This window comes from Beta vulgaris, chromosome 4 (genome assembly GCF_026745355.1).
Source record: "Beta vulgaris subsp. vulgaris cultivar EL10 chromosome 4, EL10.2, whole genome shotgun sequence".
Lineage (NCBI taxonomy): Eukaryota > Viridiplantae > Streptophyta > Magnoliopsida > Caryophyllales > Amaranthaceae > Beta > Beta vulgaris.
Window position 1 is genome coordinate 62,724,977 of NC_079205.1, and position 25,865 is coordinate 62,750,841.

Consider the following 25,865-nt stretch of genomic DNA (forward strand, 5'->3'; position numbering starts at 1 on the left):
TTTGTTTTGAAGGTTTCCAAATATAATAAAGCAGCACAAATGGCTGTGAATGTCCGAAGAAGCCTTAAAACAGTACAGGCAGCAGAGGGAGAGAGAGAGCGCGTAAATATTACATATTAGTTTTTACAAGAGTATACCAATAAAGGAAGATAATTACATGGAAAATAAGCAAGATGCTGCATCAGATCCTAGATGTTATCATTGGTGTGCTGTTCTGCAGGTAAGCAGCGGCAGCTGCAACTCCACTTCCCAGCTTAACAGGGTAACCCACATCCTTAAGTATCATTTCCACGCCAGCCAAAGCACCAAGCAGTTGCAACTGCAACACAATGTCAATGGTTATAAACAAATCTGAGTACTATGGTAAGAAGAAGTTCCTTACCAGACCAGAATCCCCTACGACTCAACTCGTTCCAGCTATAGTGCCCTTACTGTGGTTTAATCTCACAGTACGTGAGATGCAAACCTTTACCACTAGAACTAGTGATGCTCAGTAAATTAGAGCTAATTTTCTAACATGATTGAAAATGGAAGTGTACCTCATTTATGTTACCGAGATGCCCTATTCTGAAAACCTTGCCAGCAACTTTGTTCAGACCAAGACCTAAGCTCATGTTATATCTCCTCCATGCCCTCTTTACAACCTCATTACTGTCAATGTGGGGAGGAACAACCACAGCAGTCACGGTGTCACTGAACCATTCTTCTTTCTGTGTGCAGTTTTTCAAACCCCAAGCTTCTACTGCAAGTCTGCAACTCAAAACCATAAGCATCTGTAATAACAACTACTTTTTATGTACAGGGGATGCAAGAGCCTAGACATTGTCAAGACCTACCTGGTTGCTTTTCCAAGGCGGCTGTGCCTTGCAATGACATTGTCAAGACCTTCCTCAAATATCAGATCCAAAGCGGCTCGAAGACCATAGAGGAGTTGGATAGATGGAGTGTAAGGCCAGTAAGTTCCCATCTTGTAAAACTTCAAGTAGTCATTCCAATCAAAGAAAACTCTGACGGATTTAGCTGTCTTGGTTGCCTCTAGAGCTTTGGGGCTTGCACTAATAATACCCATTCCAGTTGGAAGAGAGAGTGCCTTCTGAGAGCCAGTCAAAGCAACATCTACTCCCCACTCATCCTGGCGGAAATCTAATGCACAGATCGATGACACGCCATCAACAAGGAGGAGTGCCGGGTGATTGTAATGGTCTGAAACGAATAACAGCCATCTTAAAATTCTTAATATTCAAGAAATGAGAATATGAACAATACAATTGTCAGATAGTCTTAAGGAAATTGAAGCCTATGTTGTTAATAGCATATAAATAATTCATTTACAGGCCTATCCGAAATTTTGGCTTTTCTTAGAGCAAAGTTTGGAGAACTTATCTGCATTATCTTTAACCAATTTTAACAGTAGCCTGACAATTTCATGTCAGAGAGTCTGCTACAAGTATTTGTTCAGAACTATTGATTACACAAAATGCATCTGAATACAAAAGTTAAGTAATATGCAAAAATGTTACCCTTTGTCTCAGTAGTTGGTAAGCTTCTTTTATGTATTTCGCAGAAAAACTATTGATATGAGAATTCATGTTTCTAGAGATTGAGGAGGAATTCGCCAATCAATAACATGTTCATTGGTTCCAAATTCATAGGTGGAAGCAATACCATTAAAGAAATGCATATAATCTACTTATGTAATGTCTTTGATTCGAGGAAAATAGTTACCCAAAATCCTCCGGACAGTGGCCAAATTGTTGGTAACACCAGTTGCAGTCTCATTATGGACGATACAGATAGCCTTAACAGTATGTGCAGTATCAGCTGCTATCTTTGAAGACATAGCTTCAAGGTCAGCACCTCGCCCCCACTCACTCTCAATGACATCAACATTGAAGCCAAGGCGTTTCTGCTGATCAATCCAGAGCAAACTAAATTGTCCTATCAGGAAGGATATTGTTCGATCTCCAGGAGATAATGTGTTTGTAAGTGCACTTTCCCATGCACCAGTACCTGCACAAGAGTTGTGTAAGTGTTAAATTTTAATCTCATGGTTCAAACAGTAGTTTCAAGCATTTTCTATTTCTGTTCAATCCGTTTGATCTCATGTGCTAACCTGCACAACTGCTATGTGTGCTAGGCTGAGGAGTAAATTTTAGAACGGATGACTTCCTGATAAGTTTTCTAGGTGTGCTATAAACTGTTTTGGTAGAAAATATGTTGTTTCACAAGCCAGTTTTTGGTGTTGGAAACGAGCAAATAGTAGCTACCCACAGTCAAGAGGGGGCCGGAGTGTTACACACCCATGATCTCGATCCAATTGATGCAAACCTGGGGTACTTTTTCAGTAAGATGAGGGGGAGCGATGCCACTAATCCACCCCGTTAAACTCACCTGAAGCACCATATTAAGGATGCAAATAACAGTTAGAAACTAACACTTTTAGTACCTGTAGTGGGGATGATAAATGGTGTTCCAGTGGTAGTTTTGAAGATCTTCTTGACATCTTCAAGAAGTGTTTTTGTGAGCGCTGGAATGGCTGGTGAACGATAATCCTCGTTGTTTCGATTCATTGCTCGAATAACAGGTTCCGGGATATTGACAGGTCCTGGAACAAACAGATGATGCCTTCCTGGTCCATACATGTAGTCCATCTTCTAGTCTCTTAACTAAAATGTCACGCTGTTGTTGCAGCAACTGTAAAAAACCAACAGAGAAAACACTAATATCATTCAGAAATTTTAAAGAAACTATGATAAGCAATGATAGTTTAAGTGTTAAACCAGTAAAATCTTTCAAATCTTTAATGATTAATGATAAGAATCTTTAAAATGAAGTTACTAAGAGAACAAAAGACAAATTCTCAGAAGTTGGATGATTTTAGTTCTCATGTACAATTTTTCAAGAAGGTGTCAATAAGTTCCACATGCTAAGTCATGAAAGTATTTGTCAGCAAATTGCATAGACAACAAACGTGAATGTTTTAACTTTGTACCATAACATGACAAAACTCCATAGTTTGGCAAGTCTATGATAAGTGATGAGATTATATATAACTCAACATATTGTTGTTTGCCTTCGTGTCTAATTTTTATGAAGGCTAGTTTAATGCCAGCTAATTTATTTGGTAAAGTCTTGCGAAGGAGATCGAATCTCATCCACATAGCTCTAAGCTCTATATACCAAAAATCAATAGCTTCAATAATAAGATGACATAATTAAGTTGTGATTTGGTCAAAATTTTCACTTGTTTATGGAAATGTAATAAGATAAAATTTAAAATGAGAGTTTGGTAAAAGAAAAAATAAGGAGCATAATATTATAGTGATTAGTACCATTGAAAAAAAGCAATGGCCACTAGATTTAGTTTAGGGTTAATGCTAGTTATAATCGGGTCTAAGTAATTTTTTTTCAATAGATAAGAAGAAAACTTCTGGATTGTTTTTGTACTGGGCACTTACAGAGTCCTATTACAACCATACACTCCCAACCCCATCCTTCAAATCCCAAACAAATGTTTGGGGTTGCAATTGAACCCTAGACTTTGCTACAAAAGATAGAAAAGTTCATCACTTGAGCAAACCCAAATTTCTAATTTGCATATAAAATGGTTACTGAAGTTTTGGATATAATTTTGACTTTAAATCAGGTAACTCAAATCATATCATCTCATATAAGTTCGTCTTCTTTAAGTATAGATATAGATAACAATTTAACATCTTCATATGATATACGTAGAACTTTAATTAAACACAAGTACCTACTTTATCTTCTACTCATCTCGACATTATTTTTGCTCATTTAAAACTCTCCAAAAAGCAAGAAAACATTTTTTTATAAAAGGAAATAGTTTTAAATGTACCCATTTCAACATACCACCTTTGTACAATAGAATTTGTACCATACCATTTAATACTTAAACTCCCAAAAAAAAAAACACAAATTAGCATGCACCCATCTAATCATAAAAGTTTTTACTTTCCCTAAAAAGCATACTTTAAAACATGAAGTTATAATAAAACTAGCAAAATGGCAAAAAAATAGAAGTAGTCTTCAGAAGATCAAAATTACCAGTGTGTTGGGATGAGAGAGAAAATCTTGCTGCAGGTTGCAGAGAGGACTACTACGAACCAACCCAAAATAGTTGGGGTATCCCAAAAGATAAAGAATATAGAATTAAAACTATAAAAGAAAAGAAAATTATTAGAACTTGCAATTTCGTTATCCCAACATTTTATGTGATTGATTTTTTATAACACGAGATACCAATCAACGTACACTGAGGTGGATCCCACGTAACACTTCCACGTGGCAGATAAGATCCTCATTCTACAACCTTACGGCCGAAAATTGCTTACATCAGCTCTGCTGAAAAATAGAGCACAACCAAAATTCAGAAATAATCCTTGAAAAAGATAAGAGAAATAAGCAATTAGAAGTTATATTATGAGCACATACCTCAAATTTTCGTACATCCGGGTGTATCATGTGTATGGTACACCTAAAGCTATTCTTTGCTGATTTGTTCATTTGGAGCTTACTATTTGTGATTATACCCGTTTGCAGGTTTCAAATGAGCAGTGAGCAAAAAAAAAAATAGTCTTGGGTATACCATGAGCATAATACACCTGAATATATGATAAAAAAAATCTCGTTATATTATAATTATATTGTACAATTGATCCTAACCATACTAAAATGGCCAAAAGAGAAGGGAAAATTCCTTATTAATTTTGTTGTTATATTCTTATAATGCATGTTGTTATTCTCATTTCCTTTTTGTATCTAATTCTAATACATACTTAGAACACTTTTCCCACTTTCTAAAGTATAATTCTATTAGCGTATCCGTATTATAATTTAGAAATAAAAAAATGGAAGCAAGGAAATAGAGAGTACTAATTTGAGGACTCGATTTTTACACTCTCTCTCTTACATAAAATTATGTGTTTGTAATTACTGCGTAGTTTTTTGTGAAACAAAGATAGTATTAATAATTTATGATTATTCTTATATAATTTTTTTATGAAAAGGTAAAAAAAAATTAAATCTCATTGTTAATTAAGACCAATATATTGGTAATCAAGAGGTAGTAAAGGCCGAAGTAAAATCTTAACACAAGCACTCCACTAGTTCTAGATATTTTTACTCCATTATCTTTTACACCTATTTTATGGTATTGAGGCCCAAAACTTTAGTAAGAAAGTCTAGTATTTGAAGATAAAACAAATTTTTTGAGAATAATCCCGTAATAAAAAGATTTTGAGAAAGGCAAGAAAGAATAATCAAGCAAAACTATTAAGACGGGGTGAACACACGCCTTCAATCAAAATGAGTATAGCAACCAAGACTGACTTTCTCATATTCTATAACTAAATATCATGCAAATTGTGCAACATTTATTCGATACCCGAAACACTCCATAATTTTTGTTTGATATAAATAAGCATAAGTAGAAGTTTAGGCAAGTAAAAAAAAAATATGGATCTGTAGATTGATACATCACACGAAGTGTATATGGAAACTTCAGCATCTCGTAAAAGTAAAAAAAGTTAAAGTCGCCTAATCCTCGTATAAGTAAGACACCTTATAAGAAAAGTCATACCAACCAAACGACTACTTAAAATAAAACAAATTAAACAATATTCTTTCTAATACTTTTGAAAAACCAAACCACAACAATTTCGCTATTATTGAGTCAGACTTTAACCGCTTAATTATATCATGTTTAACACCCCAAATACTAGCATTTTCAAAGTGATAAATATCCTTGACAATTTTAACACTTTATCACACAATATATAAAAAAAAAACCCCTTAGAAATCAACATAGTTGTAACATCCCCCCAAAAACATAAAGTGCAAAATCAAAATTACTAGAATATTTTTGGGGCTGAGATAGCTAAGTGAAAGATAACAAGATAACGAGCTATCAACCACAGCCTTTACAGGAAGGTTACAACCACACAGCAAAATCAGCTGAATTTTGATGTGTAATTGTAAATCATTCCCAAATTCTTGTTACTTCATCCATAGTTTTTTTGTACCTATTTGAGGAAAAACAAGAGACCAAAGAACTGGGACGTGTGAAATTTTGGAGCAATCCTACCAAAACCTCATCTTATTTCATATCAAACAATATGTGTATTGTATTTCTAGAGTATGAGCTTTTGCCAGCAGTACATGAAAGATCCATTTCAAACACTTCCAAGTATTAGTGAAAATCAATCTAATTACATAGAAAAAGACATTAGAATGTGAATCATAATTTGTCCCCAAGGCTAATAACTGTTTAGAGCCCTAGGTTTGTAAACTGGGAAGATCCATATATCTATAGTTTTATATTTTGGTTACGAAAAAGTGCAATTACGCCCCCCCCCCCGAAGAAGTTTCGATATGAAGGCCGGTGGCCGGTGAGTGGTGTTTGAATTCAATCACTAGTAACTTGCTCAAGGGATGAATTTGGTGAAGTCATATCCCACCACCTGCCAAAACTTATTTATCTTAATAAAGATAGTATAAAAAAGAAAAAGAAAATGAAAACGAGGTACTGATATTTCTTTTTGGCCCCCTTTCTGAGACCCGTGGTAAGATAAATTTCCTCTGCGCTGTCCTCACACAGGGCAATCACCAGAGACCCAACAAGCCCCAAACACCCCCTCCCCCCCAACAAATATGGAAATTTTACTTCCACCGAGATTTGAACGAGGTACTGATATATTAAAGAACAAAAAACAAAGATTTACAGAAACAATCCTCCACCTTGGGAGGTTGGGGTGGGGTTAGAGATCAATCTGGCTGTATAAAAGGGAAAGTAAACTTTTACCAAAAATCAAAAAGTAATTACAGGGATGCTTGCGGTGACCAAAATTTGATAACAAAACTTGCACAATGTACATCTTTCTTAGGGCGCAGTAAGTACGGTATCATCTACCCTGTATGGGTGACTTACAAAAACTAGGTTAAAGACCTTTTCTCTACATTTCTTTTCTCTAATTTAAGCTATACTTGTAAACAAATGGTCGGCCTCTATCTGCTAGAGTAGTACAAAACACAGATTATGTGCAAGGCTGCTCAACTGCCTCTTCTTTCTTTTTGCTACTTGCCACTGATGATATCCAAGTGTAGATGACTGTTTTCTCAGCCACTGGAGCAGACCGGGATGCTCTTAATCTGGCATGCCAAGTCTTAGAATTGGCCATAACGTCGACAGATAGAATTTTATTTACTCCCATGGGCCAAAAAATATATCGAGGCGCTAGTCGGTGCAAGGGGACGCCCCCATCAAAGTGGAATAGCCATCTGGCGTAATTCCTACATCAACAGGACTCAATCCACCAACATGGGAAAGCTACCTAATGCCTTGCCTCTGCTGAAAGCCACCTTGACGCATCTTATATGGCCTGTCATTATTATATGGTCTGCTGTCAGGTGGTACTGGTGCAGCACCCAGTATTCCCAAGGAATTGGATGCTGGCAATCTCGGGCCATTGCTCACGGGTTTCTGAAAAGGGCCTTGAGCCTCTAAGAAAGCATCAGTCTCGGCCCTCTTTCTCCGTTTCCAAGCCTCAAACTTGGCTGGATCATGGACTTTAAGACCTGGTTCAGCTGTTTGATATGAGTTGTTGTTCTTTAGTCCCTTCAATCTCGCAGACTGACGTTGAAAAGCATTATGTCCATTGATGTGGGATGGTCCTACCCCAGCTTCATCTTCCTGTTCGTGCTTTAGTTTGGTATAAATTTGACACAATCTGTCCCCCGTCAAATTAGAAAAGGTTGACACGTATTTCCATAATCTCGTCATCATTCCTAACAAACGAAAAAAGCATCAATAATTCGTAGAACCAAACAAGAGCAGCATGTTAAAGCTAGCATTCAGGTAGAATCAAGTACAGCCTCAATAACAGAGCAGCAACAATTAGGAGCATACATTCCCCCCACCATCTGAAAAATAAATCACATAATAACCCTTGTCCGGCTGTCCCCCATCCCTCTTATTCTTAGTTTTAAAGGAATACCATATTAGCACTAATGGTATTGAGTTGAAACAACAAGTAAATGAAACAGATGAAGCTTACGGTCTTGTTTATGCAGTTCACGCTCGTGTTCAGATACAACTTGGTCAATTCTCCTGCCAACAAGTTGCAAATACTTTCGGATCTTTGAGAGTACCTGAAAGAGAAGAAAACAAGGTTACCAAAAACGCGATGGAGGAGAATGACCTCTGATCACATCAAATTTGCTGGGAGTACAAAGTTAACAGATCAACCTTCTCCTTGGGAAGGTCAGCACTGGTAGTTTGCAACTTCTGAAGACGTTTCAACGTTCTTTCCTCATCCATCATTACATCTTCGCACCATTCCATCCATTTCACTTCCTTAAATTGCTCATATACTTCTTCATTATCTGACATCTCACCTTCCTCCTTAACTAAAGGTTCGAGTTTCTGGCTTCTCTTGGACCTAGTTTTCTCCATCTGGGTTAAAAGTTTAGGGGAGCTTGGCCTACCTCTGCCTCTTCCGCGAGGCCTTGGTACATTGCAACTCTCTATGTTCTTTGCAGATTTGCGACCCTTGGGATTAGACTTCTGACCGGCAACAGCACTGATCTCCTGGAAGAAGAAAACATTAATCAATATAGGCAATCTCTGCACAATGGATGGACAAATTTTGCTCCATACATTAATTGATAATTAATGAATACGAAACAACATTATGTTCATTCACACACAAAAAAATGAGCAGACTTTGAATCTAGGAGGGGAAATTCCATTTGAAGTGCAAGTTCAGATACCATTTCAAGAAGTGCAGAAGCACGATCCTTCAAATTCGGAGCACGAGGAAGGAACGTTTCATGTGTTTGAAGCTCAACTGGGGCGATCTTCTTTGTTAAACCAAGCCTTTCATCCAACCTAATTTTTTCCCAATTGCCAAAACCATGATAATACACACCCAAAAGCAATCTTGCATCATCAACTAACAAACAATAAACAGCAAGTCAGAGGGTTGCACCTCGTGTAAAGCATGAGCAAAAAGTAAAAAACTCGAACAACAGGAAAGATCATACAATCACTTACTTTGATTCCAACCACACCCTTTTGACCAATTTGCAGGTTTCAAATACCTTAGCACTCGGAATTGCGAAACAGGATCTGCATATCGACCGATCCGCTTGGCTAAGTGCTGGAGCTCCTCTATACGACTTAGCATATCATTCGCCTTAACAGGAACACCAAAGAAGTCTAACAGAGGTCCCTGCAGATGGACTTAAAACATGAGCAAGTGCCGCCGCAAGACATCAGAGGGAACATTAGCCTAAAAGCATGAATGTATACCTTCGGATCAATAATTTCTCCTTTAGTTGCCTCTTGACATCCATCAACTAGAGCATCAAAAAGTTCAATCTGCGCTTCTACTGGAGCTGCCTCAATTGCACCACCAACCTCAGTTGCAATTAGATCAATCTGGCTTGGATTGCCGAACTTCATAACCTAAACCATCAGAACACATGGCTAATCTTAGCGAGACCCCACAAAGGACAACACACTTTTCACCCCCCCCCCCCTCGCGCCCCCAACAAAGAACAAATCACTGGCACTTGTAAAAACAAAACGGAACATCTTGTAAAAATGTAAAGGAACATCATGTCGAACCAAACACGTTTTACATCCAATGGTTCACATTAAGGAGGCAAAGCTCTGATATATATGGTAAACGATAGTACTTCAGAGAATCTTACAGCTTTTGCAAATCGGGTTGCATCTCTCTTCGGCAAATTCCCATAAGACCAATCCCTTACTTGAGCTGAGGCTCCGTCAATCATTGGGACCATATGAGAAGATTCTCCTCTACGACGTTTTGAATTTACCCTCATTGACGGAGTTTCCTTCTTTTTCCTTTTGTTGCTTCCATCTGGTTGGACAGGCTCCACATAGCTCTTAGTAAATCTTGCCCCTCGAGGAACTAATGCTTCCTGCAGGCGTAATTTATTAGAGAGAACGCTACTCTTGCTGATAGAAAATTTATTGAAACTCTACAGTGAATGAAAGTGACAATATGCAGCTACGTAAAATGATCCTTCATAGGTTACAATATGCAATTGATTCGAACCTCTGCTTGCCCTACAGCTTCTGGCTTTATCCAGCGGCTCCAGAAACTAGTATCATCCTCTGCACTGCAAAAGTTCGCAACCTACACATGTTTCCCCGTACATTTTTAAGCATCATCGAGAAAGCTGCCTCTTTAAGCAGAAACTTCAGCAGACAAAGCAGGACTATATTCATACCTTAAACTGACTGAGAAGCTCGTTTGCTTCCTCCCCTTCGATTCCCTTGTCCTCAACCTTCTCTGCCCTTTCAAGAATTTCATCTATATCCATGCTCAACAGTCTCTTTTTGCTTTCCTCCTCATTCTTCTCTTCCTTAAATAGCTCCTCAGCTCCAAACCTCAATATTGCTGAAAGTTCATTCTGAAGAAACAGAATTACAAATTAACAGTCTCAGAACCATATGTACCAAATTGAATAGCTTAACTGACCCATAAGAAAAAAAAAATACTGAAAGTCATATAGACTGAAGACCCGGGGAAATGCAAACACACAACAAATGATAAGGTCACAGCTATTAAGATGTCACTCATCTTACTTTGTCAAAGGTAACTGCTTTCTTGGCCTCTTTCTTCTCCAGTCTACCCTCTGCATTTAGCTTCTGGATAACCAGATGATCAAGGACCTATAACCAGGATATGGCACGGTTAAAGGGGTTGAAAAGATATACATCTCAATCAAAAGCCAAGTAATGGCCATCAACTTACCATCTTTTTCTTTGCCCGTTCAAGTATATCTTCTTCAACACTTTTACTTGTTACAAATCGGTAGATATTAACAACGTCTTGCTGTCCGATCCTGTGAGCTCTACTCATTGCCTACCCAGATAAAGATATACAAGTAAATAAAAGGTGAACAAGGAAAAGAGAAAAATTAGAAGAAAACAATCCTAAATAAATTTGTCAGCAACTTCAAACTCAGAATGGAGAATGTTCCTCTTCATTAATAAAAAAGAAAAAAACAAATTGAAGTTCTAATTTCCCCCGATTTTGAAGCCTTGTAAGGGATTTTACGGACTGTTTGGTAGGTGATAATGGTAATACAGCTTAGTGTCCTGTGTCAATGTCGCCAAACAACACTTTTCTCCAAAAATTTCATTACCCTTCATAACCACTTTGGTATTGAGTGGTAATGGAAATTTATGAAGATATTAAGAAAAACACATGTTTGGAATACAGTTTCATTAATGTATACACTAGGATACATTACCATTACCATCATTTACCACCACCTAGCAACCAGGCCATTGGAATGTATTGCTATACAAGAAAAGTCTCTAATCTTGTTTAAGACAAAAAACAGTAGAATTTTTCTTTTATCAAAAGAAAAGAAGTCTCTAACAAGAAACCTGCAAATCATTCTGAGGGTTCCAGTCTGAATCAAATATAATAACAGTGTCTGCAGTTGCTAGGTTTATGCCCAGCCCACCAGCCCGTGTTGAGAGAAGAAAGCAAAAGTCATCACTTCCTGGAGCATTAAAATGCTCCATAGCCTGATGTCGTAACTCAGCCTTCGTACTACCATCAAGCCTCTGAAACTGGAAACCTCTCAGAGACAAATACTCTGCCAATATGTCCAACAGTCTCACCATCTGCATAAACATTAATACATATTTTAAAAAGAAAGAAAATTACAAAAAGAAGCTCTCTTCAAAACCCCTTGTATACGTAAGCATAACAAAGAAATAAGATGGAAGACTATGACCATCTCATATTCTTAGAAGCTAACATATATGACAGACAGACATTGGGATTAAAAGCCAAAATATACATTAAAAAAAACTAGACACCTATCCAAAGAAATTCTTTATCCATTTTTTTAGAAGCTTAAATCAGAACAAGATATACGGACATCTGCAAAAATGAAAAGTAAAGTGTGATGTTACATGCAATGCTTACTGAGGATGTGCAATATAATGCATATATTTTAGTTACTCGTTTTATAACCCACATGTTTCGGTGGTAACAGGAGGAAATGGAAGTTTATGGCACGAAAATGCCTGAGGTGGAAAAACATTATCTTGGACATGCAGATATAATGTTTTTATCATTACCTAATACTCCCATCGTCCCTCAAAGCCTTTCCCATTTCTATTTCAGTCTGTCCCCACAACATCTCCGATTTCCGTTTAGGGACATGGTCCACCAATAATTAATTGTTCCCAATGCCTCTCTCCATCGGGGAAAAAAATTACAAACTATCTAGCCCCGTAGTCTATTATTCACTTTACTCAACAAAGGCCCAAAGCAAACCCATCTCCTGAAATCTATGTGCCCAAAAGATATGAGCAGGGTTTAGAGGGTCGGAAGGAATATCGACTCCCATTACTAAAAGTAAACCATCGATGCAGCACACAATCACACAGATTTACACGCTTGGGGAAACCCAAAAAAAATTGGAGACCTCACATGATATAATACTAGACATTACACAGCTTAATAAGCCCAACTGACAATACACGAAACTAACACAGGATGACAACAAAGACAATAATGTAGTTACACACAGCAGAAACACAGTAACTAACAACATAAAATGTTCTCCTTCATTGCTTCACCTACTAGACTACATCTTCATACATCAGAGCTGCTATGTCATAAATAAAAGCCTGAATGAATAATGAATAAGCCATTGACCACAGATTAAAGAAAAAACTCTCACAAGACTTATCAAAACAACATATACATTCAGATCACTAAGTGAAGACGGTTCAAAATGAATACCTGGGAAAATATAAGAACACGATGTTTTGTTTCATGTAGTCTCACAAGCAGCTTATCAAGTATCACTAGCTTTCCACTACTAAGAATCATTCGCTCAAGTTTACTGCCATCATTTGTTTCACCACCATAACCGTGATCAGCACTTTCAAATAAGAAGGGATGATTGCAACACTTTTTCAATTCCACCACAATATTCAGTAGTGAAACCTGCACAATCCAATATCAATTACTATTAAATGCAACAAAGAAGCCAAAAGCTTACCAATTCAAAAAGTAATCTAACAAAGCTAAAAGAAGAAAACCCACAAGCTATCGGCCTAATCACAAACTCTAAAGAAGACCACTAACCTGATTTCCCCTAACACCTTTGTTCAAGTCATGGAAGTTTCGTTCCAGAATCCACTTATAATACCTAAAAAGAAAGCCGATCAAAGGTAAAACGTGGACAAAGATTATATGAAAAGGACAGATGAATGGACAGCATATAGAATTAAGTGCTCACTGTTTCTGCAGCGGGGACATTTCAACCCTAAGAATTCGTTCGATTTTAGGCGGCAAAGATTTCTCCACATCCTTGATAATTCTCCTAAGGATGTGAGGCCTCAACTCCTGGTGAAGATTTGCAAGCTAGCAAAAAGGAGTAAAACTATAGTTATGAGTCTTAAGGTAATAAATGCTAATCATTACTGCTGAAACAAAGAGTACATAGACTTGTAGCAGTTAGCTTATACCTCAATCTCATTGAATGAGCTAAGATTTTTATAATTTTGAACAAAAACATCTTTATTCCTAAACTTATCAGGATCCAAGAAGTGAAGCAGAGCCCTGAAATTTAAAAAAAGAACAAGGGTTCTGAGATAAGAAAACATCAATAACAACAGCAACAATCAAAACTCTAGACCCACTGAGGCAAGGTTTATGCAGGTTCAGAGAGGCTGTATCTAAAAGCTTGCAAACATTATTTCCTCCCAAAAGGAAGGCATAAGTTTAACAAATTAGTCATTTTCTGGAAAGAGGATAGGGCAGTATGAATATAAATATTAAAAGAACACTGATACTAATATTGCAAAAGAGATAAATACAGTAAGCATCAAGATGTATGATTACCATAGCTCCTCTACACTATTCTGTAACGGAGTGCCAGTAATGAGTAACTTGTTTTTGGTGCTAAAATCCTGGCACAAAAAAAAAAAAAAAAAAAAAGACCAAAGATGAGTACTTATCACAGTAATCCAACAAATATATATATATATATATACAATGCAAAAAGTGCATACTTAACAATCATTGCGTACCAAGAGAGCAGTATATAAAGAAGCTTCACTGTTTTTTAACCGATGAGCTTCATCAACCATAAGATAGCTCCACTTGATCTTTGACAGCACTGCCTTATCCTTTAGAATAACTTCATAGGTTGTCAACAATGCATCAAACTTGATCAACCTGCCTGTGTTTTTTTCATTGTAAAATTCATACTGCTGACAAACCTGACAACCATAGTAGAGAACACTTCACAAATCACAATCACAGAACATGCAAAAAAACCAAAATTTATCTAACACACATCCACAGTGGTATTCAAACACTACCAAAAGATACAGTACCATAAACTATAATATGCAAAAAAAAACTCAATTATCTCTGATCATGAGATGTATAGTTATCACTATAAATAAGGATCATAATTGTCTTTTCCGGCATCTTAATCAGTCTAAAGACAGGATTTACCCACAAGGCACACTTATAATAGCCATTACCATTTTGCAGCTCTTAAAGCCATATTGGAGGCAAACATCCTAAAAAGCTAAAAGCCTAAAACCACACTTTCTATATCAAATATCAGTACACGATAATGGACACATTATATAGGAACATAAGTACACAACACAGAATACTAAAGGTGTAAGAAAAACTAGTCCCTACCCAGACACCATATGCAGAAAGATACTCATCTGCCCAAATTAATTGCCGCAAACCATTTTGGCACAAATGTTTAGAAAAATGAGAAGTAGAGAGAAAGAAGTGGGTGGGTACTGGGTAGGCTTAGCGCCCAACTGTAGAGATAAATTAGAGAGAAAAGATCGCGAAAAGGATTGTATGTGCCAAACAGACTAGGCAACCCGAAAAGAAAATTGTGACAATAAATTTGGGACGAAGGGAGTAATAAGCAAACCAAAGGCACATCACCTACCTAGACAGTACTGGAGTTCAGGACGCACAACAAGACCAATATAACAACATAACTATTGAAATCTGATCTAAGATTACACTTTGAGCTGTGGATAATCCCAGATCTGGCAACATATCACTGGTATACTAGATATGGACAGCTATGCAGCCAAATGTCCAATACCAAACAGATTAATCATATGCTTACAATCTAAACAGGCTTTGATGCATTATGTCCTTGACAAGAACTGACATAACAAAATCTAATCAGCTGCAAACATACAGGAGATTTTACTACTAATGGGACTGCACATCTTCGATAATAAAGGATCAGGGTGCTACACGAAAAAGTAGATGGCTTTGATCATGTGAAAAAAACAAGCAATTGCCAAAGAAACAGGAAGCTAAACAAACTCGAGCATCATAAGTATAAAATGGAAGTGCTCCACTGCTCCTAATAGAACATATTAGTTATAGTATTCCTCAAATTAAGGGAAGATGATGCTCATGATTGCGAGATGCAACTAGCTCAACATGCCTTCAGCTGATAAAGGTGAACCAGCTGATAAAGGTGAACACCAGACAATGGAAAATGTGACATAGTCATACAACTCATACTAATATCTCAGCTAAACACAAGAAGGCTCCTATACTCCAAAACATATAGCAACAGTTGTGAGCCATAGATCTTTAATAAGAACAAATCCAACAAAAACAGCCACAAAATAGAAGGCCCGCTGTGCACAAAGACCCAAAAGCAAAGCCATAAGGGAATTTGCAACCTGGAGAAAACATGAGCATTGACAACAGATAGATGCCTTCATGAGCCAGAAATATCAGTAAAAAAAAAAAATGAAATTTGAGCCAAAAAATTAAAAAAATAGCCAAGGAAACATACAAAAATAAGATGATGAAATAATCACCTCTCTGCTAGCACGAGTTCCCACGTATACAACAATATTCATATCTGGAAGCCATTTCCTAAATTCTTTTGCCCAATTGGACAATGTAGACAACGGAACGACAACAAGAAAAGGGCCATTGATTTGTTGAGCATTCTGCAAGAAGGCATAACATCAGTCACAGATTTAACTGGAGAATAAAAACAAATATTCTACTCCCTTCTATTTGTAACATATTTGATGTTTCCGCTTTTAGGGTCTTTTAAGACCTTCTATGTTCTATCTATACTTGTATAAACTCTTAAAAAATTATAATATTATTTCTTTTTGTTGTCTCTTATCATAGTATTTTGAACATAACCTCGTGGCCAAGTTCACCCTTGAAATTGGAAAAAACATTATACATACAGGAGTAAGATGAATACAAACAGATTTCTACCTGTAAGAAACCAAGCATAGAAACCGATTGAACAGTTTTACCAAGACCCATTTCATCAGCAAGGATGACATTAGTATCATTTCTCCAACTGTAACAAGAGGTAGCACCACTTATTGTAAGTATAGAACAAAAAATTAGTTCATATGACAAACTTTTAACCAGAAACGCAAGAAAAAAAACAAGCTGAATATCTCCGACATGATAGTGTACAGACCGAGCAAGAAAATTGGATTTAGAAAGGGCGAATTGACAAGATCAGGTTCATGTGTCTTGCCCAATGAGAAGGCCAAATGAGAGAGATGCATACCACAATTTCAGAACAGCAAGTCATCAGTCATCTATAACATGCTCAACAGATCGTCTGCAGCACGTTTAACGGTCACCGTCTACAACATGCTCAACAGATCGTCTACAGAAAAATCATCACCTACATAATTTCAACTTGCCACAAATATTGAGCTAAGACGACCCCCATATATACCGATCCCTCTAATGCTCATACTTGGATAAGTTTAACAGGGACTAATAAATTCTTGGACTCGGGTAACAGCGGCAATTTGCGTATTTTCATTAAGTTTTAGAAAAAAAAAAATCAATCTATTAGTTCGCACAATATCAATTTTGCTTCAAGGATGGAAATTATATGACAAACAGTGAATATGGAAATCATAATTTACTGAAGAAAAGACAGAATGTGAAAGAGGAAAATCTAAGTAACACCCCCTCCAAGCACTGTTCACATTACATATTTGATAATCAAAGCATAGGAACAGAGCTACAAAGACTACCCACCAAAGGTCAATAGCTTCTCTCATCGCTCTCCGACAGCCAACCACCCATCCACTGGTGATAAGCATACCCCAAAGAGGGTAGTGAACAGAAGCCCTAATGTTTATTTCCATTCCAAAGCAAAGTAATATTCTAAATGTCACCAACACCAGAACTAGTGAAAATTGTTGATCTATTTTTCCAAATAAGTAGCAAATCATCTTCCTAAACAGATGAAACAGAGTACACACTACACAGAGGAGATCTGTTGTTTTCTTCCTCTCTTCCTCTGAAGTCCGACCCTTATTCCAGGTCGAACCGCTGCTGATATGGAAGGTCAAATGACAAGTCTGTGCATCACAGACCTATTCGACAAAAAAATTTATAAATCACATCTAACATAAAGAAATAAAACTATGTCATGTTAAATCACATGTAATGCTTGTTTATCCAAGAGCACCACCAGAATAATATGATAAGCAACCGATACCAAGGTAAAAAAAAAAAACACAGGGAAAATGACCAAGAAACATGCACATTAGAAGAGATGAGTCTTCATACCTGTTCACAAGAAAATTTAAGCCTTCAAGCTGATAATCACGTAATTTTCCCCCTTTCAGCCATTCAGGCTGCTCATCCAGTTTCCGCAAACTTCCTACACAACATAAACTTTTTCAGCACATAAAGGGCTTCTTGCACAGACAGCAGAATAAAGCATCAACACGTTATAGCATAACAAAGAACAACATTGTAACAATATACTAGCAAAAATCAACCAAAAATCATTTCTAACAACTTGCACAGACAGCAGAATAAAGCATCAACACGTTATAGCATAACAAAGAACAACATTGTAACATAATACTAGCAAAAATCAACCAGAAAATCATTTCTAGCAACATAAAAAAAGAAATCAATCAATCCTGCAATCCCAAATAATTAATGTGACAAGATAAATCCACCATGTTGAAGCAACTAAAACCACTTGACAGAGTTATCATACCTTTGCTCTTCTTACGCTGCGCATCCACAGTTTTCCCCAACACTGCTATAGTAGCTTCACGAGCCTGTTCAAAGCACCACAGTTAGGACAAAAAACTCATGTCAAATCATACAAACACAAAATTATCACAACGAATGGATAAAGAAATGTCAAAATCCAATTTGTCTCATCAAAAAAAATCACCAGAAAGCATTACAGATTTGATAATATATCAGGGAGGAAAGGGAAGGAGAAGAGAGAGGAAAAGGGTTGATCAAGCTTCTCAACACTACAGATTTCGGCAGGCTCAAAACATTCACCGTATGTCTACTTCTGGACAGGGAATGTATAAAAATCATCTACTAACAGCTTATTTGCTCTGTACTAAAAGAGTCACAACTAGGCCATTATTCAACAGAGATCATGCTGGACTATTTTGGTTTATATGAAACTTTAATTGAATTATACGAAATTGTAGTTACACCCACATTTACTATGAGTAATCCTAGAAAAACGTAGCCAACTCTAATCGACTTTACAAAAAAAAAAAGAAATGGGAAAGCAATTTAATCTTAAAACAAAAAGGACGGGTATGAACCATGAGAAAACTAGCATTGAACTCTAGAAATCTTGCATTTCAGAAAAGCTTGAGTGTGCATTTCATACCTCTTCTAAACGTATTGTGAGCACCAGAAAGTTGACACGAGCTTCTAACCCAAAATAATCATATCCCAAAATTATCATACCATTCAACCCCAAGCACTGCCAAGGGAGTCGATAACACAAGCATTGCCATCCACAATAAATATAGAATTGAAGAAGAGCAAGACTAGCTCCTCTTAAACTTTGAAATTTGTAACAACTCCTTTTTAGGCAAACTACCAAAATAGGTAGCTCACTACCAAAGACGCAAATTTTGCATAGGGTGGACGTGCCAAAAACCATTAGCTATGCAAAAGCCACTCAATCACATATGTAATCTACTTTACAAATGATAAAAAAAACATGAGACCCCCCTCACCATAAATGCTACGAGTGTTCAATGCTATAAATCAGGCACGGACTTCTTGGTTATCCCGTATGTAGCAGTAATGGACCCAAGAATTACAATCATTAAATAACCATATAAAATCTGCAGCAAAGAAACACAATGCAATGCTTGTGAGTTATTACCTTGTATTCATCGATAGCAGTCTGAGCAAATCCAATATCCACATCTTTTTCCCTGAAATAAATCGAGCTCTGTTACTAAGTGATCAACATGTGTGTACCGTCGAGTTGTACCAGCAAATATTCACAATTATGGGAACAAACAATCCATCTAGCCAGCAATAAAATCCAAGTGAGGCAAACAAAAGAACAGCAACAAGAAAGAAACCTTCAAGTTAGTACCAGTGAAATCCTCTTCTAAGCTCTAGCCTTCTAGCAAGGTCAAGATGCACATAACCTCATACCTAAGTAGCAAAAACTTAGAAGGATAGTTGCCACTTAAGCTTACACCCACACACACACCCACACACAAGATCCAAAACCTTCCAAGCTTTAAGCAACTGAAATAATGCAAATACTAACCAGGTGGCTTCAGCATAAGATAGCCCTTGCCACTTCACTAGATACTCAGGATTCACCTCACCTGAGCTATCTTTGTTGATCCTATCAGCAATTATTCTCTCCACCTACAAATAAAGAGTACAGTGATTGATCTTGTCAATTGTTGATGAGCTTAAACCAGAAATGAATCATACATACATAGTATCATATTAAAATACACCACACAGAAACCAAATTTAAGGTATAGGAGAGAATACCTGACAATTTTGTTTGAACAGATCCAAATCCATTTCTTTGCTCACATCATGGACTTCAATCTAGCAAGTCACAGCAAAACCGCATTACAAAAGAGTAAAGTAATAATATGCAGGTTTCTTTTGTCTTCCCTAGCCACATCACAACATTTATCCCTTTTCAACCATCATTTTGGATGTATCCATAAAAGTGTTAAGAATGCCAATAGAAAGGCTAAAAGTCCCACTTAACAATAATTAGAAATATAGATGCAAGTCCGAAACATAAATTATTGGGTAGAGAAATAATTAATAGATATATAAGAATACGTCAAGAATAAGATAGGAGAAGTTATCATACTTTCTATTGAAATCATGGAGAAACACTTATTTGAAACCGAAAGATAGTGTAACACATTCAGATGATACGGGTGGTCAAGTGGTGAGCAACGAGAGACTAGAGTGCATATAAGCAATTACTGCGATGAATCTGAACATTACAAGGCCCCTCAATAAAATGTTTCACCTACATCTCGGAAAATTAGTACTCCGAACTTTTGCTAAACCATATAATATTCGCAAAGAGACAAGAAGTTCAGATCATTTAGCAGTCTTCCACCAAGCAGCTACGACGACATAGTTTTTTTAATGGAATCAGATTCCAATAAGATACAAGTTGAACCCCAAGGATACCTCATAAGAGCAAGAGGTGTGTGCATATTGAGACAAGTGGAGGAAAATTAATAATGTTTTCACTTCTATACATAGGTATTTGCAACTGGCTCTCTCATTCCAATATTTCATTCTTGTATACAAAATGCAGATAGGACGAACTTTCAAGGGTACATAATCTCATACTTGATTCATGTTGTAATAATCTACTACATATTTTGGTAAGACGTTGGGGAATAATTGGAACCCCCCCACATGTCATCTGAATGTATACATTGGCATGGCGCCATATAAGCTATAACATGGCATTCCTCTTTCTATTTTAATAAACCCAAAAAGTTGTGCGTGAGATTTTGATCTCCTAACAATCTAAGTAGAATATCATCGTTTTTACCACCAAGTTATATCAGCTTCTTTGTAAACAAAGTCCAAATCCAAATAGTAAATGCTTCTGCCTCATTAAAAATTTGTAAAAAGTAAAATAAATGTAAGGCAGCACCACCCTTTAATCCATAACGGAACTCAAAATTTCTAATATTTATAATTTAGAACACACATAAAAGCCTTATATTTTTGACGTTCTTCTCAAAATCTCCTATTTTCTTCTCGAGTTCCCTAAATTCTAGAGATATGAAACACCTCGAATTCGACATCCACAAAGTTACTTGAAACATTTTTCTTCCCAGCTTTCCAATCTCCTTCTCCCAAACCTTAGAGCCTCCATCGCAACTTCTTCCTCCAAACCTCCTCCAATTAAATCCTCTGTTTTCATCTCTTGAACATCTCTGATTGACCTCGCCAATGACGAGGACGAATACTAAGTTTTGCCAATGAAGGATGTGGAAGACTTTACCCTTTTCTTGAAGAATTGTGTAATCTCTAAATTTCATGACTAAAAATGAAGGTTATTCACCACCTAGATTACACCCTCATTACCCAAAATACTAAAAAGAATTTCATAAATGAAAGATTGGCTATTTCATTCCCTAATTTACACCCTCTCATTACCCCTAATTATTAAAATTAAAATTGAATAACATTGCTATCTCAAATTATTCAAAAGTAACCCCGAAAAATATTCGGGGCATCTCATGGATCAACAAACTAATCATAGAATTCATTAAGGACAGGATGAAACTCAAACACTACGGTCAATCTTTGGCCACCATCAGCACATCCTATGAACAGAAATAAAAACACGTATAATCTTTTGGACAAATTTATAGCAAATCTAAACTTAGAAAAGGACTAACTAAGAGAGAACACACAAATTAACAAAAACACAAGAAAGAACTGCAAATTGCATAGTTTTCCATAAATTACTTTGTAATAATTAAGATTCAACAAGACAAAAAGGAAAAATTGTCTTCAAACTCAGCAAAAATGTAGCTAAGTCAGCAAAACAGAACAATAGCAGATTAATAATAGTCAATGTTTCCTGCAACCCCCCCCCCCACCCACTAATTAGTCCATGCTCTTGAAGACCTAGATTTAAATTTTCTTAAACGAAAGAAAGGGGAAATTGCAACTCACCTCTTCACGGGATACCGACATCCGAAACCTTACATCCTCAGCAACCTTTTTCATGTAATTCAAAATCTTCTTGAAACCACTGAGCTGGAGTCCAGAAAGGCAACGGAAAGAGAAAATCATATAAAAGAAAGCTCACTATGCCCAAAACAAATTAGACCAGCATTCAACATAACCACAAGTAACATCTAATCAAGACAGCAAAGAAATGACTACTTAGAATGGAAATATAGGATGATTTTCAACTTACATTTTGCAACTCATCTAATGGTCTCCACAGACAGTGTAGATGAGATCGGCCTTTCCACTTAATCAAGAATTCCATTTCGTTCCAGTCTGGTTCAGTATCAAAAAAGTGGCTTAACAATACAGGTTGAGTGGATTTATTGGCTTTCATAGCTTCCTCAGCCATTCCCTTTGGCTGATGCCACAAAACCCTTTCAATTGCATCAGCATCCTCTTCTTCAAAATCCTCCTGTAAGTACGATTATACAAATACTGAGACATGAAGACGATCCAAGTCAAATAAACCCTTCCAGCCACAAAAGAAAAGGGTACCCATAGCAAACAAAGAAACAAACATCAAGAACGAAACGTCAACTCTTCTATAATCTACAGTGAAGCCAGACAGCGATATATAAAGAAAGCTCAACCATTTGAATAGTACATCTATAAAGGTAGTCCATACATATTATTGTATTGCCATCATGAATGAGCATGGAATTCAAAGAAGTTATTGCTTATCTCTAATATATCCGGCATTTAAATGCAACTACTTACTCCCAAATACAAATAAGAAAAACTAGACCCTGAAGATGAACAAGAGACCCAGAGACTGCAGCAAAAACAAATAACGCTTTAGCTGATAAGTCTAGGGACTCTGGGCGCAAAATAAGCTGCTACGTAGTATATAAATCACCTATATTTAATTCATATAACAAGCACATTTTATTCATAAAAATGAAAAAAAAAAGCCCAAGTTCTACTAGGTGAATGTAGTCAGAAGAAAAAACAAGGAAATGACTCTTCACATACTTTATTAAGCTACGCAATTTTATAAGAGCAAGAATGAGAATGATAAACCTTCTGTGACTTCTTATTTTTCCCTTCATCAACTTCTTCACTTTCCTCACTTTCAGCGTACGAAACCTTGCAAATTGACCTGCTTGAAGTGCGGGTTTCATTTTGGCGTGCAAGATTGCTGTTTTTGCGAGGATGTACACCTCTCCTTGTCCTAACAACCTCATCACTATCATCGTCAGAATCCTCAGCAGAAAATTCATCATCTGATACCCTACCTTTTCTTCTTCGAGTAGGGGCAGAGAGAGATCTTTGTCCCTTACTAGCCTTGGCATTTCTTCCAATTTTGCCTCGTTGACCAACCCTGGGCTTCTTCGTATAGTATAAATCATCATCATCCGAAATATCAAGCTCTCCTTCACTTTCAACATCTTCATCTAAATCTTCAACTTCCCAGTCATCATCCTAATGGTATTCAAATAGCATAGTAAACAAGTTAGAAGAGCTGAAACATGATAGACACTGACTAATTAAAAGCCTCCGACCTTAACAATTTATTTAAGACAACCTTATCCCGTGGAGGCACGCCAGCAACCCCATATTCAGGATCAAAATCTGCATCGTCAGGATCATCTCCTGCAAGCATTGAGATAGGAAACTTTCAAAATGAAAATCTAAATCATGAAATTTCATATCATGCCATCCTCTACCCCCCAAAGAGAAGACAAATAAATAAAACACTACATGATTAACTACTTAAGCACAACACATGTTCATTGTATCCCCTACAGCTTTTCGGAAGCAAAGTCAAAGAATAGGAAATTAAATGACTAACCATCAGCCCCGTCATCATCTTCTTCATCTTCTTCCTCTGCATAATCTGCGTCACCATAAGGTCTCCTCCGATTTCGTGAACTCGAGTTCGTAGGCACAATGGTCCTTGATTGTGGTCTGGGATTCAAAGTAGCAGGGTTCAAACCTCTATATTGCAGTGAATCATTCTGATCATCCCCATCTTGCTCGTAGTATTCATCAGACAACATCTCATCTACCGGAATCTTTTCTGTTTCCTTCTGCTCTTCAAACTCTTCTAATTCTAATCTGTCCTCCCCACCATACGAATTACCTTCTGACCCTTCATCGTTCCTATACTCAGAACCACTCCTAGATTCGTGTCCAGAGTCTGAAACATCATGGGAGCCCACAGGTTCACTACCTTTCCAGAAATTAGACCCCCATTTGGGAGCTGAACTTCCACTTCTTCTCTCATATGTATGGGAGGTTGATGGCCCTAAATCAGCACCATCATTAACAGCAATCTCGTTTGGTAGTCTATTAATATCTGGTTCACCATCACTTTGATAGTTCCCATCCATTTTCATTTCAAAATCATTTTCACTCGAATTCAAGTCTATGTCTATCGAATTGTGGACTCTATTCACATTTTGACTTGCATTCTTGTCCTCCATTGCTCTGTGGGTGACAGCCTCACTCGAATAGTCCCTAAAAAATGCCATCCTCTATCATGGAATTAACAAAGAAGCTACCAAATTGATGCCAAAAGCACAGCAAACCAGAAACAAATCCTAGAAACACAAACAAAAGACAATGTCAGAGAAAGCATCAATATTCCTCATACTACATGGGACACAAACTAAAACAAACAGCAAACACTAAAAGGTCCAACCCATAAAATAAAACTCATTAGCACTAGGTTAAGATGTATGTACAGTCGTCGGGCGCCACTTTTAAGTCTTTAACCATGTATATGAGGTGAGTGTTGTAAGAAACCTTTACACAAAAGGGTTACTTTCAAGGAGTTATGAGAATTTCTAACAAAATTAAGGTGACTTTGAATATACACCCATCATCCATTCTGAAAATTTGCGTGATCAGCCACACTCGAAGTCCGAAAATTCATGCACAAACCATTCAGACAGCATGTGGCAAACGATAATGAAGCACAAAAACTAGGTTTTGGCAACCATATCAAACTTCCAAAAAAGATTGAACATTTGCAATGATTGTACAAAACACAGCTGAAAAGCAACACTTCTGCCCATAATACTAAAATTATATTCAATTGATCACAAACATAACCTTCATTCAAACCTAAACATCAATATAATCAATTAAATCCAAACTCCATAAAACTAACAAATCAAATTAGGCAAACAATGGATCGACCACTGAACACTCCAAAACAAACAAGCTAAACACTCAAAAACCTCAACAAACTCCCTAATCAAAACAAACCCTAAAATCAAATCAAAAAGCAAAATCAACCCCAAAAAAACCCTAAATCAATCACAAATTTCCGACGCAATTAACTACCCACTAATCAAATCCACCATACCTGCAAAAATCAGCGCTCAATTGAAAGTATCAATGAAAGAGGAGGAGAGAGAAAGATACACAAATTAATAATCGCGCGCAAAACCTGCTCGAAAAACCCACGTCGGAAAATTGGTCGGAAAATCAGAAAAAAAATTAAGGAGGGACTACTATTTCAAAATAAAAATAGTTCTCCTTAATTTTAACTTTTTTTGGAAAATCGGGAAATTATTATATGTTTTCCTTAAAAATCGAATAATATTGGGAAAAATCTAGGGTATTTTGCCGGAAAAAAGTTTATATCGCCGATGAAAAGTAGGAGAGAGAAAGCGCGGTTTTCCGGTGAAGTGGGTAAAAAAAAAGGGGGGGCAAGCGATGATAGGGTTGATTTGGGTTTTGTGAGGAGAGAGAAAGTTCTTAAGAAGAGAATAAGAGAGAGAT

General features: G+C 36.8%; 2 protein-coding genes across 2 annotated transcripts; both read right to left on the reverse strand.

Annotated features, from left to right (window-relative positions):
- On the reverse strand, positions 1-4,230 carry LOC104890063 (serine--glyoxylate aminotransferase). Its single transcript, XM_010675422.4, has 6 exons — positions 4,069-4,230; positions 2,447-2,694; positions 1,726-2,010; positions 837-1,203; positions 540-750; positions 1-319 (listed from the first exon to the last, which is right to left on the reverse strand). Exons 2-6 carry the CDS (start codon positions 2,649-2,651, stop codon positions 182-184), a joined length of 1,206 nt encoding a protein of 401 aa, XP_010673724.1. The 5' UTR covers positions 2,652-2,694; positions 4,069-4,230; the 3' UTR covers positions 1-181.
- A 2,562-nt stretch (positions 4,231-6,792) lies between these two features.
- LOC104890062 (protein CHROMATIN REMODELING 5) lies at positions 6,793-25,865 on the reverse strand. Its single transcript, XM_010675421.4, has 31 exons — positions 25,447-25,865; positions 23,926-24,676; positions 23,659-23,726; positions 23,154-23,555; positions 22,321-22,545; positions 22,074-22,157; positions 19,893-19,952; positions 19,657-19,760; positions 19,258-19,309; positions 18,106-18,169; positions 17,664-17,757; positions 16,335-16,422; positions 15,917-16,051; positions 14,120-14,311; positions 13,932-13,999; positions 13,556-13,649; positions 13,327-13,451; positions 13,173-13,236; positions 12,825-13,031; positions 11,450-11,692; positions 10,809-10,919; positions 10,640-10,726; positions 10,282-10,464; positions 10,107-10,187; positions 9,736-9,969; positions 9,332-9,487; positions 9,074-9,251; positions 8,791-8,972; positions 8,267-8,608; positions 8,076-8,169; positions 6,793-7,806 (listed from the first exon to the last, which is right to left on the reverse strand). The coding sequence occupies exons 2-31, from the start codon at positions 24,605-24,607 to the stop codon at positions 7,349-7,351; spliced, it is 5,157 nt and encodes a 1,718-aa protein (XP_010673723.1). The 5' UTR covers positions 24,608-24,676; positions 25,447-25,865; the 3' UTR covers positions 6,793-7,348.